General features: G+C 41.2%; 1 protein-coding gene across 1 annotated transcript; it reads left to right on the forward strand.

Moving 5' to 3' along the window:
- Position 1: 1 nt before the first annotated feature.
- CMPK1 (cytidine/uridine monophosphate kinase 1) lies at positions 2-14,845 on the forward strand. The gene is made up of 6 exons (XM_054833820.1): positions 2-686; positions 9,097-9,243; positions 10,111-10,263; positions 11,743-11,819; positions 11,900-11,996; positions 12,476-14,845. Exons 1-6 carry the CDS (start codon positions 612-614, stop codon positions 12,515-12,517), a joined length of 591 nt encoding a protein of 196 aa, XP_054689795.1. The 5' UTR covers positions 2-611; the 3' UTR covers positions 12,518-14,845.
- Positions 14,846-15,143: the final 298 nt, after the last annotated feature.

The raw sequence follows: 15,143 nt of genomic DNA on the forward strand, positions 1-15,143 counted from the left end.
GGCCGGGAGAGGTCCGTGGCGGCTGCCCGGGGTTTCAAAGTAAACGGGCACGGCCCTCCCGCCTGCTCGAGCGTCGCTCCGGCCCTGGCCGTTCCTCGCCGGGTGTCCCGGGGCGTGAGCCACCCACAGCGCCCGCGGCTCGGTCAGGGCCCACACCCGCGTGACACCCGCCGGGGCTGGGTGGCCGGTTGGGGGTGCGGTACGTCCCTCACGGGGCAGCCCCCGCGGCAGCGGTACGGTCCGGCTGCTTCGCCCCGGTCCCGGTCCCCGGTCACGCGCTGCTCGGGGCGAGCGTTCGCCGCAGGACGGCGCATTGCGCGGGCTGAGAGGAGAGCGCATTGCAGGCACCGGATGGCAGAGCGGCAGCCGCCGGCCCCGCGCGCACGTGCCCGCCCCGCCCATCCCGGTCAGCGCGCGCCGCCGGGGACCCGGAAGCACTTTCCCTCGGCGGGGACAGCTCAGCAGCGGGTGCGCGGTGGCGGCTCTGCCTCAGCTCCATCCCCAGACCTGGCCTCGGTGCCCGCCGCTCCCCGCCCGCTCCACGGCCGCCCCCTGGCCGCCGCTCCGCCGCCGCTGTCCTGCTGCTGCTCCGCCGCCGCCTCCTTCTCCTCATGAAGCCCCTCGTCGTCTTCGTCCTCGGCGGGCCCGGGGCGGGCAAGGGGACGCAGTGCGCTCGCATCGTGGAGGTGAGGGCAGCGGACCCGCCGCCGGAGGGGGGCGGGGGGGGTTACGTGACTACGCGTCCCGGCGTGCCGCGGGGCTCCGCTTGCGGGGGGCTCTGCGGGTGCGGCCGCGGGGTAGGCTGGGAGTTGTAGGCCCCCCGCGGGGTCCGCGCCTCTCCTTGGGGTCGGCGCTTGGGGGAGCGTCTTCCCCTTCGCCCGGCGGCGGACCTCGCGTCTCCCCTGCGGTCCTGGCTCTTGTCTAGCCTTGCTGTACCCCCGCCCCATGGAGGCGATAAAGTAAAAATAACTGACCCACATCTGCCCGCCAGCTGGTGAAGCGGTGGGGGCAGCCCCCACTCCGGCCCCTCCGCTCCCCTTCCAGCCCCTGTCAGGCGGCCTAGCCAGGGGCTGGCCTTTTTCCTTCTGCTTCCCCCCCCCCCCCCCCCCCCCCACCTCAGCCCACCCCCAGATCCCACTCCACCGGTGGGTCTGCCTGCGCTGCCATCCACCCTGGGCAGCGGGACACCCGCTCGGGGCTTGGAGGCCCGCCCCAGCGCGGCATTAACGGCAGCGGTTCGGGCGGGAGCACCGGTCGCTCTCTGCGCCTTGGTGGAGGAGCAGGATGGTGACCCCGGAGAAGTTCCGGACCGCCTGGGCGGTGGTGCCTTGTCAGGCCGGTCCTGCAGCCCAGCTGGCGTGGGTGGCTCTGTGCATTCTGCGTGGCCACGTAGGTGACTGCGGGGCCGCCACCCGCATGCCTCGGGCTGCCGGTTTTGTGGCCTGGGAGTGGAGATGAGGTGGTTTACAGTGTTTGGGAATGTATTGACTTTAAATGTGAGGGATCAAGGTCCATGGCTTCTGAAGCCTGTCCCATAAACGTAAGAGCTTGGTACAGTAGACATTGCAAGGTGTTGGCTTTCTTGAGTCGGTGCCAACTCTGTAAGTTGTGAAAGTAAAAAGTTAAAAATAGAACTAAAATTTTGTTCTGTGATGGAATACGATAAGAGGTCAAAGGATGGCTTGACCCCATAGGTGATTAATCTTGTTCTCGCTTTTCAAAGAGCCTAAAACTGACAGTATAGCTTGAGAAGACTGTCTGCTGTTATTTTTCATGCTTTCAGTTTTCTAAATACATTTGTACAGCCCTTTGAGATAGAACAAGCATCTAAGAAAGTACTGAGAATGCTACATGGTGTAGCACTGCCCTTTGAAAGACCAAAAATGCAGGAATAATTACATTGTATTCAGGTAGATAATTACAGAAGTAGTTACATATTTGGAAGCATTCAGCCTTATGTTGGATTTGAAGCAGTTTTGTTGTGGTTTTTTTTCTGAGCAGTCGTATATATTTTTCTTATTGAAAGCTGTGTAGAATCAAAGTTTATCCACACCCGCACTGAAAGAAATGACAGAACTGTAGCAATGCCCATGTTTCTGAAACTATATTGGTGGAAAAAACCCTCCAACTCCTGGCACAAGCACATTTTGTGTGTCGTCTATTCTGGTGATGCCCTGGCAGTGCTGTTACAGTTTATCCACACTGCCATTATATCCCAGTCCTCAGTGTTGTATAACTAAGTTACACGAATTTGGTCCAGACTGAAAAATACCATTATGACTTTAGTGCTGAAGGATTTTAACCTCAAATTACAGACTCTCGTTCAAACTGGCTTATTCATTAAATTAAATTGTGGAATGAAAAGTTCGTAGTGCTCATAAAGCCTCTTTGGTAAGGTCAAATTCTGTCCCTGGCACGTAGCAAACAAATGAGCTGAAAATGTAGGCGAATCTTGTAGTCTGTCATTACTGGCTTTCACTGAACCATTAATGTAGCCTCAGGGTGTACCTTGTGTGGCTGCTGGCCTATGTTTGGAGGTACAAATGCCTTTGGTTTGATAGGCTAATATAATGGGATAAAGACCACTTTATTAGGAGGAGTTCAAGGGACTCCTTTCTGCTCAAATTATATTTGCAGCTAAAAATGAAAGAAGAAAGTCATCTTTGCTTGTACTGTATTTATTTTCTTTTCTAAGCCTGGAAAGTCCAAATACTAATAAATGTAAATTTGCTTTAATTCTGCTAATCCTGTTCACTGCATGGAAAGAAGTTAATTGAAGTCAGTGGGCTCACAGTTGAAAGTGCTCGGACCTGCTGACTGCAACGGACTCTCTTCGTGCTTGCTTGGACACCTCTACAGGAGCCGCTGGCTAAACTTTGAGGGAGAGAGGGTCTGAGGTAGTTGAAGGGAGAGTTGGACTGATACAAGCCTGCTGGAAAACTTTAGAAAAAAGGGACGTGAACCGGAAAGTGTGGGTGAAACGCAGCAGAGGTACTGGAGAGCAGCACCTTTTTTAAGCACACATTGTGGGCCTGGCCCCTGGCAGCCCCCCCAGAGTGCCCTGGTGTAGGCGGTTGAATAGCCTGGATGCAGTCAATGCTGCCTTTAGGTTCAAGGTGTATTTTTGTTCAGATTTTAAACCCTGTGGGCAGCTTGCCACAGAGAAGAGGGGCTGTAGCTGAGTAATAATAAACCTCATTCATCCTTGTTGTAAATGGACTGAATAATATTAGTTTACATTTGGAATGAATCTGACCCAGTATCTTGCTGTAAATCTGAAGTTTGTGCTCAACAAAAAGTCAGTATGAGCTATAAATACTTCTCGATTGCTATTCATACTAGAGATTTAGGACAGAGCACATCATAAGTAGAAGAAGCCTCGCTTTGCTGAGGTGACATCTTGTATGATTTTAGTATTAAATTATTTTATTAAAAAAGCGAGGGTAACCATAAGTGTTTTGTAGAGTAAAGGGAATATTACGTACTAACTGGGAATGATTTCTCAAAGAAGTGTTGTAATTGTTTTGCTGACTATGCAGAGAAGGGAGATGGCTATCACATGTTGTAGGCGTAATATGTATTTGTCAAGTACTAGCCTAAATCATAACTGCTCAATATGTATATGCTGGAGTCCCTCACTCCGGAGAAGGCAGGTATTCATGCCAAATTTGGACCAAAATGAAGAAATTATTTGAGGGAAGAAGATGCAATAACAACCGGAAACGGGTATTGACACAGGGTACGAAAGGGAACAGCAGGTAAGTGATTAGGTTTCTTTATCTTCACAGATAAGGTTGGAGGGGACAGCAGAACCAGGCTGGTTTTCTCTGACACGAAGGGAAGACTTGTGTATACGTTCCACAAACTCACAGAATTGTCACTGAAATGCAAATGCAGCAAGGCAGAATGCTGCTCTGGACCAGTTCCTCCTATTTAGGAGGGGATGAAGCAGAATTCCCTCTTAAGTTCTTATCCTCCCTTCCAGCTCTGCAGATTAACTTCTGAAACCTTCCACAGCTCTGTGAGGTGGAGTCTTCCATCACCTGGGACTCTTGCGTAGCTTGTCCTGTGAGGCAGAATATTTGAGCAGGTAGTTGAATGATGTTATTTGACTGCAGGTTCTTGTAGGAGGAAATGAATGTATTTTATTGCTGACTTCTGAACTTTGCTTATAAAATGGTTATGGTAAAATCAAGGGGGAAAAAAACCCCCGTTCTTCAAATCTGCACAAACTGTGCTTTCATCTACTTAAATTTTAAATCTTTACACCCTTGGCTGAAATGCAAAGCTCTTTGGTTGGGGGGAAGAATAATAACTAAATCATTTGTCTTTATTCCAAGCAGGATTTGAATCGTGCTTGCTTGTTTTGACAAGGTGATTCTGTAGGGATTTTGGGTGTGCAAGACATCCCTCTCTGTGTAACTGAAATATAATTCACCTCCACCACAGCCCTATCCTGTATGTTTGTGGTTAAATCTAAAATTAATCCCACAAGGTGGGACGCTGAGCCTTCTCTTTTTAGAAGAGCATAAGTTAATATCCAAATGGAAAAAGCTGTTTAGTTGCTTTGGGATATATGATAAGGAGATTTCTTAGGGTGAAGAAAACAATGCAAAGAACAACTCATTGTGTCAGAAATACTCTTCTGAAAGTAGCGGTGGATTTAGGTTTGCTGTCATGTCTTCTGGAAGTCTGCTGAGACCATTAACTTCCTTGGAATAAAAAAGTTTTTAAAATTGTTTTCTTTAAACTCAATTTCTGAAATCTCTTTCAAGACCGCCAAGTATTAGTAGTCCACTTAGCCTTAAGTTCTCATAGTTGTTTTTTGGAATATAAGTTTATGTTTCTGAACTATGGAGTGCTTTTAAAACCTGGTGAGTGATCGTATAAATCGTATAAATCCGCCCCCCCTGAAAATTTATTCCTAAACGCTTCCATTTTGCAGAACGCGGACTCACTGGGCTTGAATTTTGGACTTTCCGAAACATACTGGGTGCCTTTTTATTGAGCTGAGTGTTCCTGAAGCACTGGGACGCTCTGTTTGCTCCCCCCCTTCCCTGGGGGCACTGTCAGTGGGATCTCCTTTGTGCATTTAGTTTAGTTAATGTGTTTTTTATTTGTTTCCCCCTCCTCAGGCAAGAACATCTTTCAAACTAAGAAAATGTCTTCAATTTTCTTTTTTCTTATTGGAATAAGCAGACTGAAGGTCTATTACTGCATTATAGTGTATACGTCAAAGTTGTAATTCCATGTGCTAATTGCTAATAGGATGGTCAAAAGCTTTTTATGTTTAAAAAAAATGTATCTGAAGGCTGCAGGCTTTACACAATTCTGGTTTTATTTTAACTAGTTTTTGAGTGGTGTATCTGAGAACATGTAGCAAATTTCAGTAGTTTATTAAGGTTGCCCAAGATACAACAGGTTAGAACTAGAGCAATAAAACTTTGTATTTTGTTTAGATCTTAAGCCCTGTGACTTTCATTTTTAGAGTAACAATGATAAGCCAAGATAGGAGTCAAGGTCAAAGTAGTAATTTGTGTTTCTCTTGCTTTTTCTTGGCTTCTACTCAGTTAAGGAAGTCTCAAGCTGTGTGTTTACTGGAGAGATGTATTTCTGGACCACACAGGACTCAATCAGAAGTAAACCTTGTCCCCCTCCAAAAGCTGGCTGCGTAAGGAGTGCCAGCAGCAGCCGCTGCACTCCGCTGATCCTTCCTTACTGCCTCGAGAGGATTGCTGGGGCGGACTCCACCTTATTGAAGTGTGATGTGCAGATCACTCGTATTTTCAGTTGTATTAATCTATTTATTGCATTTACTGAAAATAAAACATGTTCTGTCTGGGGAGCAGAAGTTGCAAATCCTGGCTGACAGAAGAAAGCTAGAAGTGGCTACAGGACAGGGGAGAGAAGGGCAGCTCTCAGGGAGGCTGCAGTCTTGGGTTGTAATTTGGAGATGTGGAGCATACGGCTGGCATGTACCAGTTTGTCCTGCAGAATGGGGACTGATTTACCAGACCACTGTAAGACAAACAAGCAAGAAACATTTTGCTGTGCTCTATGCAGTACTGCTAAGTGCTGTGCTGAGTAACACCTCTGTGGTGGGATTGATGGAAACTTGAGCTTGCCTTTCCACGGCACACTGATTTTTTTTATTTTTTTAATTTTTTTTTTTTTGGAAAGCAAAGGAGGAAGATGTCTACAGTGGGGCTGAAGACAGCTGATTTTTATCTTTTTCATTCACAGTTACTTTTTGTAAGAGAGTTGGATTATGGTTCTCCAAATATAAAAATAGTTTTGAAAATAATGAGAACTTGTGTAACAGCAATTTATTGATTTAATCTTTTTTCTTTTTATAGCCAGTCTGCTAGCATAGCAGAAAACATTTTCTCTGAAATAAGTTTTAGAATAGTTAATTATATATGTTCTTTTTTCATCTCTGTAATCTAAAATTCTGTCCAGATTCTAGGTGCTTGGCATCCAAGTATTTTGAAATTTTTTTTTAACCTGGTTTCTATTTCAAGTCTCCTTTTCAGTCTGACATTATGAATCTAGTATATATGCATCCTTCAAGAACTGGAGAAACTGCTTTTTTGTTGTTTGGCAGCCACAGTCCTGCTCCTTTTCTGATTTCGGAGGAGAAGAATTAGGCAGTAGTTGAAATAAGTCACGTTCTGGGGATTGCATCAAGATGTACTTGGCGCTGCTGGAAAAACATGCTGGCACAAAGCAAACTTCAGCAAGATGCTACTTTGCCCTGGTTTTTGTGCAGTTACATCCCAGTCTCTTTTGCGAGCTCTTGGGGATGTGACAGTTTTCTCCAATTCAGGACGCTTGCTGAGGGTTTATCTCGCCTAAGACGAAAGAAAACTTTGTGCCCTGTATGCATTGATTAAAACTGGCAAGAGCAGCGTGAGCACTGCATCTCTGAAGCCTTCTGTACACGGAGCAGAGCAGCAGCCAAGCCTTTCTCCGTGCTTGTTTGCATTGTTTAAACTGACGTGTTGTCTTTGGCTCTTGGCTCAGTACAGTTAACAAATAGATGTTTTGCCCCTGAAGGATAGGTTTGTTTTTCTTATTGCTTGGTTAATCCATTCTGAAGGTTATTCTAAAATACAACTTACTATTATCTAAAACAATTCTGTTTATGCAACAGCACTTTAAAACACTTCTATCTTTTATTTTCCTGTTCAGCCATTAAAAACTATTTTAGTTTGCTGTTGCAAAAGACAGCAAATTCCAAAAATTGTCTGACTCAATTTAATTTTCATGCATGAAAAGGGAAATGCCAAGGAAAATTAAATGGTTTGGTAGTCCTCTAAAATCGAAGGGATTCAATTTTCTTCCCATTTTCTTCTTTGTAGAAACTTAATGTTAAAAAAATCATCATTCTTAAACTTTAGCAGGAAGAACTACATGTTAATTTAGGGTTCAGCAGAGTAAGATTTCTTGCTTATAAGGAAAGATTTATTCTGGTTTATGGCTTCTGTAGTTCATAGTTAATATTTAGATTTGCAATTAAATAGGCATATCCAAATGCAGTGCACATTAAAGCAGGAGTACAGTGAGCTTATAGAGGATGTCTGTGGAGTTTTTTCTTCACAGTTATTTAGAGCAAAATCTTGCTTCCTTTTTTTCACCAGCTGTGTAGAGTTTTGGAGATTAAATTCTGACTATGGCAGAACTAACTTTCCACGCTTTTGTGGGTGAAATTGGAAAGCAACTGAAATGTTTTTAAAGTCACTTAGTGGATTGTGTAACATTTCTGTTGTACTTAGTCCAGTAGCCAAGTTTTTAAATCCCAAGTTCACAGCCTTAAAAAGTGTGTAGTCACATTATTATGCTGCTCAAACACCTTTTCTGAAATTTGCTTTGGGTGTTGCTGCAGCCAAGCTGATAACCCTGAATTTTTTTCCGCTGCTTTTGTTTTGTGTAAAAACTTTAGGATGAGTATATATAGGTATACTCTATTTTGGATGTATAACTAGCTTAGGTAGACACCAAGGAGATGTCTTTATTGTTTGTTTTTATGGACTATATTTGGTCAATGAGCATAGTACACTTGGTTAGTTTTCTTGTGGTATATAAACAAGCTGAGAAAATGATTGTTTTGTGCTCTGAAACATCCTTTATAACAGTGCATTTCTCTTAGGTAAAAGTATATTTGCATTTTTGCACCAGGTGTCAATTTATGATGGTAAATACTTGAGAAATTTGAGTGCAATAAATAACTTTCATTGGTATTTTGCATTAGCAACTTTTTTTAGATGTAGTTTGAGGTGAAAGAAAAGAGCGGTGGCGTTTGCGGTTTTCCTGCATACTAGTATCAAACTGATAGATTTGGACCTGATCTCTAAGCTCTGTTTACTGTACGTGGTGTGACATAGGGTGGCACCAGTGTAGCTGTTTACCTTCATCCGCCACATCATCGTTAGGAGAAGGCACCAGCCTCCCCTTGGGCTGCCTTCTGGGTTTGTCACCTTCGTCCCAGGGAAGGAGGGAGCAGGGGCAGGCAGGGCTGGCTTTGGAAGGGTGCGTGGGTAGGACTGTTTGTGTAGCTGCAGTGTTAGATGCAGAGTTGTAAGTGATTTGAGCAAGGCAGAGGAGGAAGTTGATTCCAGAACCACAACAGGAACGGAAGGATTTCTGACTCAAGACTTGACCCAGCGACTGATAACCACTTACAATTTTTAAGTGGTTGAACCGTTAGGATGGGGTATAGCTTGTATCTAGTCTGGTGATTGTTAAATGTCTCACTGCACAGTGTAACATTTCAGGAAGTGCTTTCGGGACTTTGAGACAGTCTCATTTCCAAATGAGACAAAATTACCTATGAAAACAGGACACAAATGCCTGACCAAAGCCCTGTTGAACATTTGGCCCAAGAATCTCTCTACTGCTGTGCTTTCTCTGCATACCAAGTAAACTGTATTTTCAGATTACATGCTGAAGGTGGAATAGGTCTGTCACTGGCAAGATGTTATTCCCTGTATTTTTCTGTTGTAATGCAAAGATAAATGTGGTTGACACTGACTGATGTTAACTTTGCATGTGTACTAATTCAAGGGAGTCTATGCCTGTTTGTTTTGCACGTTTCAGAAATACGGCTACACGCACCTTTCTGCTGGTGACCTCCTTCGAGATGAACGAAAAAGGCCAGGCTCACAGTATGGAGAACTCATTGAGAACTACATTAAAGAGGGGGAAATTGTACCAGTTGAAATAACAATCAGCTTGCTGAAGAGGGTAAGGAAAGGGGTGTTTCCTTGCTGGTTTACTCTTGCAGATTAAGCAACAAAGCAGTGGCCGTAATCTTGAAGAATTGCCTCTCCTCCGGTGTGAATAGTATGAGATGGCAGACACGTAGGTGCACATCGTGTACTGGGTTTCTCTTAGCAATTACTCGTGTTTCTGGCTGGTTGGAGGGCAGTAGGTGATGGCATCTGTGAGAATGGATTATTTTTATTATTTTTTTTTTTTAGTAGCTCTAGGGAAATTAGTGAAACTCTGTATTTCTTTTTTTCCTTAACTAGCTTTTGGACCTCTTGGTCAGCTCAGTCATATTTGGAGGGTAGAGGTATTAAAGTTACTAAGTTTCTCTAAGTTTTATCAAAATAGATAGCCAGGTGAAGGAGAAGAGCACCTGCTAATATTCCTGTGGAAGGAAAGCTCCAGTCTTTATCCTCATTAGATGTCCAGGAAAACCACCAGAGTATCTCCTTTAAGACAGAAAAGACTTCTGTTGCTCATGGCATTACATTTATCTGGAGGTTTCAGTTAGAATTAACTCTAGATCAGGGATGTTTTGGCATCTTACTGTGTAACAACACTTTCCAGTATCTTGTAGAAAATTAACTTTTAAAGCTGGGATTCTGTGTTCTGAGATTTTGAGCTTTATGAAATAGTGAATTCAGTTTGAAAGAAGGCTATATTGGTGCATCAGTGAATTAATTAGCATGCATTGAAGGTGAAACAAAAAAAAAATTTGTAAATCTGCAATAATCCTAAAATAAATGCTTCTCAATTTACCATGTCACCATTTTGGGGGTAGTTTAATAACTAGATAAATGGTTGTATGTGCAGGAGATCATTAATTGAATTCCCTTTTATCAGGCTATGGATCAAACAATGGCTGCCAATTCCCAGAAGAACAAGTTCTTGATTGATGGATTTCCCAGGAATGAAGATAATCTTCAAGGCTGGAATAAGACCATGGATGGAAAGGCGGATGTTTCTTTTGTTCTCTTTTTTGATTGTGACAATGAGGTAATGAAGTGTCTTGTTCTGTAACTTCCTTTCTTGCTATATTGTGAGAATCATTCAAGAACAATAAAACTGTCAGGTAGCGAATGGGCTAGTATAAGAGTAGAAGGAAAACTTGGTCTGTCAGTTTCAAGGATTTTTTTTTTGGCAACTTGTTTTTGCAGATGAAAAAACTGCCTGTTTTTGAAATAGCAGGCGGCTAATTACACTTGGTATAGTCTCGTGCAAATAAATCGTATTGAAGTACTTCCAGCAACTGCATTCTCAAGGAAAATTTATAAAAACTTTAAATACATCAAAGAAAATTATTTGGTTAATTTTCAGAAAACATTACTCTGTTTACCCTTAGTATTAAAGCAAACAAGTTACTAAAGTCTTTATTTTCATAGTTATGAGCTGTGCTATAGAATAGCCAGTAACCAACATTTTATTCAGCAAGCCATTAGATGCAAGGGCATTTTGACAGTGATACATTATATTCATTTAACAAATGCCACGATATGTTAGTGCCCTTGAGGGATATGAGAATCCCAGCACCTTAAGCTGGCTTTCTTCCTTTTATTCTTTTCCCCAATTTCCTGAGAAATTTTATTACCTTTTTTTTACTTAATTGCAATTTTTTTTAATTGCAAAGAACAAGTGAGGGGTTATTTTTTTTCTATTTAAAAACTTAAATAAGGTTAATTTTTTATTTATTTTTTTACTTGGTGGTGTGTTAATTTTGGGGTTCTAATTTTTTTTTACTAGATCTGAAAATAGACAACAATGCCTATGTGATCGGTTTGTGGGTTTTTTTTCTTTTTACTATGGGTGTACTTTGTAGGAAAAAAAATAATTTCTAACCATTGTCCTCTTTCATGAGTAAGATAAATGTGTACATAAGGTGTACATGTGTGAGTATTGCTTGCTTTGTGCTTCAAAACTTAGTTCATTTGGCAGCTTTTAACTATGGTTAGTTCTTCAGTTTTTACTTAGCTTTTGCTTTTTATTTGCTTCATTATAGCACTGTAAAGTAAGGACATTTTAAATTCTAATAGTTTAGTATGTAGCCATACAGAACTCTTGGGAGAAAATACAGTGATTTTCTTTCAGTGCAGGCATATATTAGTAGTCTAATTTGACATGCTGCTTTTCAGAAAGTCTGAACATATGCTTTAAAATCAGATAGTTTTCTGCTTTAAATGTCTCAAGTTAGAGACCCAGTCAAACGGCACAGCTTGATGTTTCTTTTACTTCCACTGACCCCAATCCTGTTTTAAGAGCCCCTATTTTAATGAACTGCTGAAGTGTAAAGCTATCATCCTTTTTCTCTGGAAGAATCTAGCTTTCCCTGTGAATTCTGGTTACATCCACCAGATCTGGACAGTATTTTGTGTGTCAGGCCTATTTAGATTTTTCAGAATTTTTGTTTTGTTCCTACTTTCAAGATAGCACCTTCTGTTCTTGGTTGTGATTATCTTTTTGATTATGTCTTTTTTGTAGATATGTATTGGCCGTTGTCTCGAAAGAGGCAAGAGCAGTGGTAGGAGTGATGACAATCGGGAGAGTCTGGAAAAGAGGTACTATCTGAAAAACTTTTCAGTTCCTTTCTGTTTATATTTTACTATGTAATGCATTTTCCCCCTGTGCTTTCTCCTAGAATTCATACATATCTGCAGTCCACTAAGCCTATAATAGACTTGTATGAGAGAATGGGAAAAGTCAGAAAAGTGGATGCCTCTAAATCTGTTGATGAAGTAAGTGTATAAATCAAAAAACCATGGGGATGACAGTGGCAGGGTACATATTTTTGGCATTCTTCAGAGATGTGTGTATGTGTGGTTAGTGTGCTAATCGAACACTGATGTGTATTACTGATGGAGGTTGTGGAACTCTCGTTTCGACTCTTGAAGAGCTGATTAAGATGTGAATAACTTTAAGAAATCAATTAGTTCTGCTTGAACACGAGCTGGACTAAACACATTTTCAGTGGTTCAGTCTTTAACAGTGTCTTGTCCTTTTCACTTTCATGAGCTTTTGCTTTTCTGAAGAAGTATTACTCTTCTGTCTCAGTTTCCCTGAATTGATGCCAATTTCACTATTAAAGAATTACTGTGACTGTTCTAAGAAAAAACTATATATTTATTAAAATACTGTCAATTATTGTGTGTGCTGGTTTAACTTGAAGTAACTGACAAATACTTCATAGAATTAATCTTCTTCTCTCTCTTTTTAGGTTTTTGAAAAAGTTGTACAAATTTTTGACAAAGAAGGCTAATTCCCAGCTTGAAAGTTCATTTAAACTTGTGCTTGAATCTTGCTTGAATAGCTGCTACTGCAGTCCACTCTTTGTAATTGTTTTAAAAGATTTTTTTATTGTTTTTCACATATCTAATGATGATTGGAAAAGCAGTTAATTGCAAATGGATCCATTTTTTAAATAGGAAGTAATTTCTTGTGGCTATAGTATGCAAATTTCAGGGTTCTGCATTAGTACAGTTCAGTTACGTGGCAAAACCACAGTTAAAACATCTCTCTGAAGAGACTATTTATTCTGTCACAGTTCTGTGCCTGTCATGGGCAGCCCTTATTCCTTGTTGTCGTACACTTTTTTTTTTTAAGGAGCAACTAAACAGCAGCATTAAGCAATGAGGGACCCGCGTGCCCTTGTTTGTTTTTTTGGATGCTTGGACCAAATTTAGCAGATATTTTTTCAGAGTATAATTTTGTCACCAAGGTCCCTGTTATCCCCAAACCTGCATTCTGTAAGTCAAGCTACAGTTAGTATGAGAATCTGTTTTAGCAGTTCTCACAGAACTATTCAATATGCTGTTCAGCAATAGACATACAAAGTACTTTATGAAAGTGGTGCTTTCTTACAACTCTGGGTGTAAACTGTCTTGTAAGTTCTTGAGTACCTGGATGACATGACCCTGGGCTTTGCCTTGTCTTCATTTGCAGAATGTTAAGAATATAATTTCAAAGTCAGGTCAGTATTTCCATCTGCATTTATTTTAAATGATAGTTATATTCTTAATTACAGCATGGTCTTCACAAGGTGGAAAAACTCTTAAATAGTGCACAATAAGCAAAATCTTCTGACAGTTCTGTCTTTTGTAGCAAGTGGAAGGGATTTTCTGTATTATTATTATTATTGAAATACCGTGTTATGGAATCCTTTAAGGTTTGTTACCTGGGGAAATATTTTTATGGTTAAACTAGTGAATTTATTCCCCTAAAATTGTATCATTTTAATAGCTATTTGTTTGAAAAGATTGTAAATTATTGCACTTTTGTTATGGTGTGGTCAGCTGAGGGGAAGATACCTGCAGAAAAAAGTTTCATTCCCTTAAATCGGGTCTTGCTTCATCACGTTTTCTTGAATTAGCCAAGTACAGTCAGCAGGAGTAGTTGGGATAAGCAGATAACTAGTTGAAACAAACTGTTTTAAATGTTTGCACAGGTGTAATTCTGCCTTTTGTTTAAAGTAACCTTTTCTCTCCCCTATAAAACTAGTATGCATAGGTCTGGGGGGGGCCAAGCATGCATTTCTTGCATGCCCTAAACATTTAGTGAGGAAGCCCCAGAAGGCTTGGAGATGAGTGTTTTAACTGATTTTAGCAATAGAGTGGTTCTTCCTACATTAACTGACACTAATTGGTTTGTGATACGCTAATAGATGTTGTAAATTACAGGGAATTGCAGTTTGGAAATCTTTGGAGTTCACCTTTTCTTTATTGATGACTTTCTCTATTTAGGAAAAGCTTTAAATTAAGCCTAGCTTCTAATTAGAATCATATGTGTTGGTCCTCATCCTGCAACCTGATCTGCACTGGCAGATTCGTGTTTGCATGAATCCTCATCTCTCTGAGGTTCTTGAGGCTGCTGGACTGGGGAGGAGATGGGTACAGAAACAAAGGGTAAACTGGAGTATCTTTTCCAGTATGGTAGGAGCTCAAACAGCGGACTGAGCACAAATAGCTGTTTACTACTGCAGAATATATGGACCATGACTACTTTTGTGAGTGTGGGAGGCTAATGCTTTTGCTTTATGAATTTCCCCTTAAAAAAAAAAAAAAAAGAAATCATGGAATTTAGTTCTTATTGCATAAGTATGCTGACATAGGATAGGATCCAGCAAAACTATGTGTTTTGATATGAAGGTTAGAATCAGGATTTTTCCAAAGAGACTTCAAACAGGATTCTTTAATTAGAGGCATTTAATTATCTTTTGTTCCTAAGTTACTGGGTTTTACAAGTTCTGTTCAGAATAGAGTATCTGTTTTCTCTTATTGTATACTTTTCTGTGTATTTAAGTGCTGAAACAAAAAAAAACCACCTTTGGAGCAAGTTTTTAGAAAAAAACCCAGTGTTTTGGCAATATTGAATTTGGAGTGGATTGTAATGTGTCTGTGCAAAGACTAGATTTTTTTTTGTCATTTTATTTATTGAAGATGCCATTAAATGTGTTACCAATTCTTTCAAGTTGGACTTATGATTGAAATAAAGACTAAAGGCAATATGCCAATGTGTTGTGTCCGTTTAGCAGCAAAACTGTACAAAGAATTTGAGAAGATCCAATAAACTTTGTTCTGTGGCTTAATAAGAGTGTTTGGCTTACAGTTATCTGTCACAAGGGACATTTTTCATATCTATCTATATGAAGTGTGTATTTATTAGTGTTATATATTTTGCGAGCCTGCATACACACAGATATGTATATAAAAGTTCAGCTTTCGCCATCAAAACTGAAGTCCTGAAGACCCTGTTAGGCACAGGGTAAGATCAAGCAAATGCCTGTGGAATAGGTACCTTTTCTTGATTATATAGGTTTGTCCAATTATTTGTATAGTTGTGCAGTAATAATTCATTTGGCACATCTGTGAAAGAAAGGGCGTTTCGGA

The sequence above is a fragment of the Grus americana genome, chromosome 8 (genome assembly GCF_028858705.1).
Source record: "Grus americana isolate bGruAme1 chromosome 8, bGruAme1.mat, whole genome shotgun sequence".
Lineage (NCBI taxonomy): Eukaryota > Metazoa > Chordata > Aves > Gruiformes > Gruidae > Grus > Grus americana.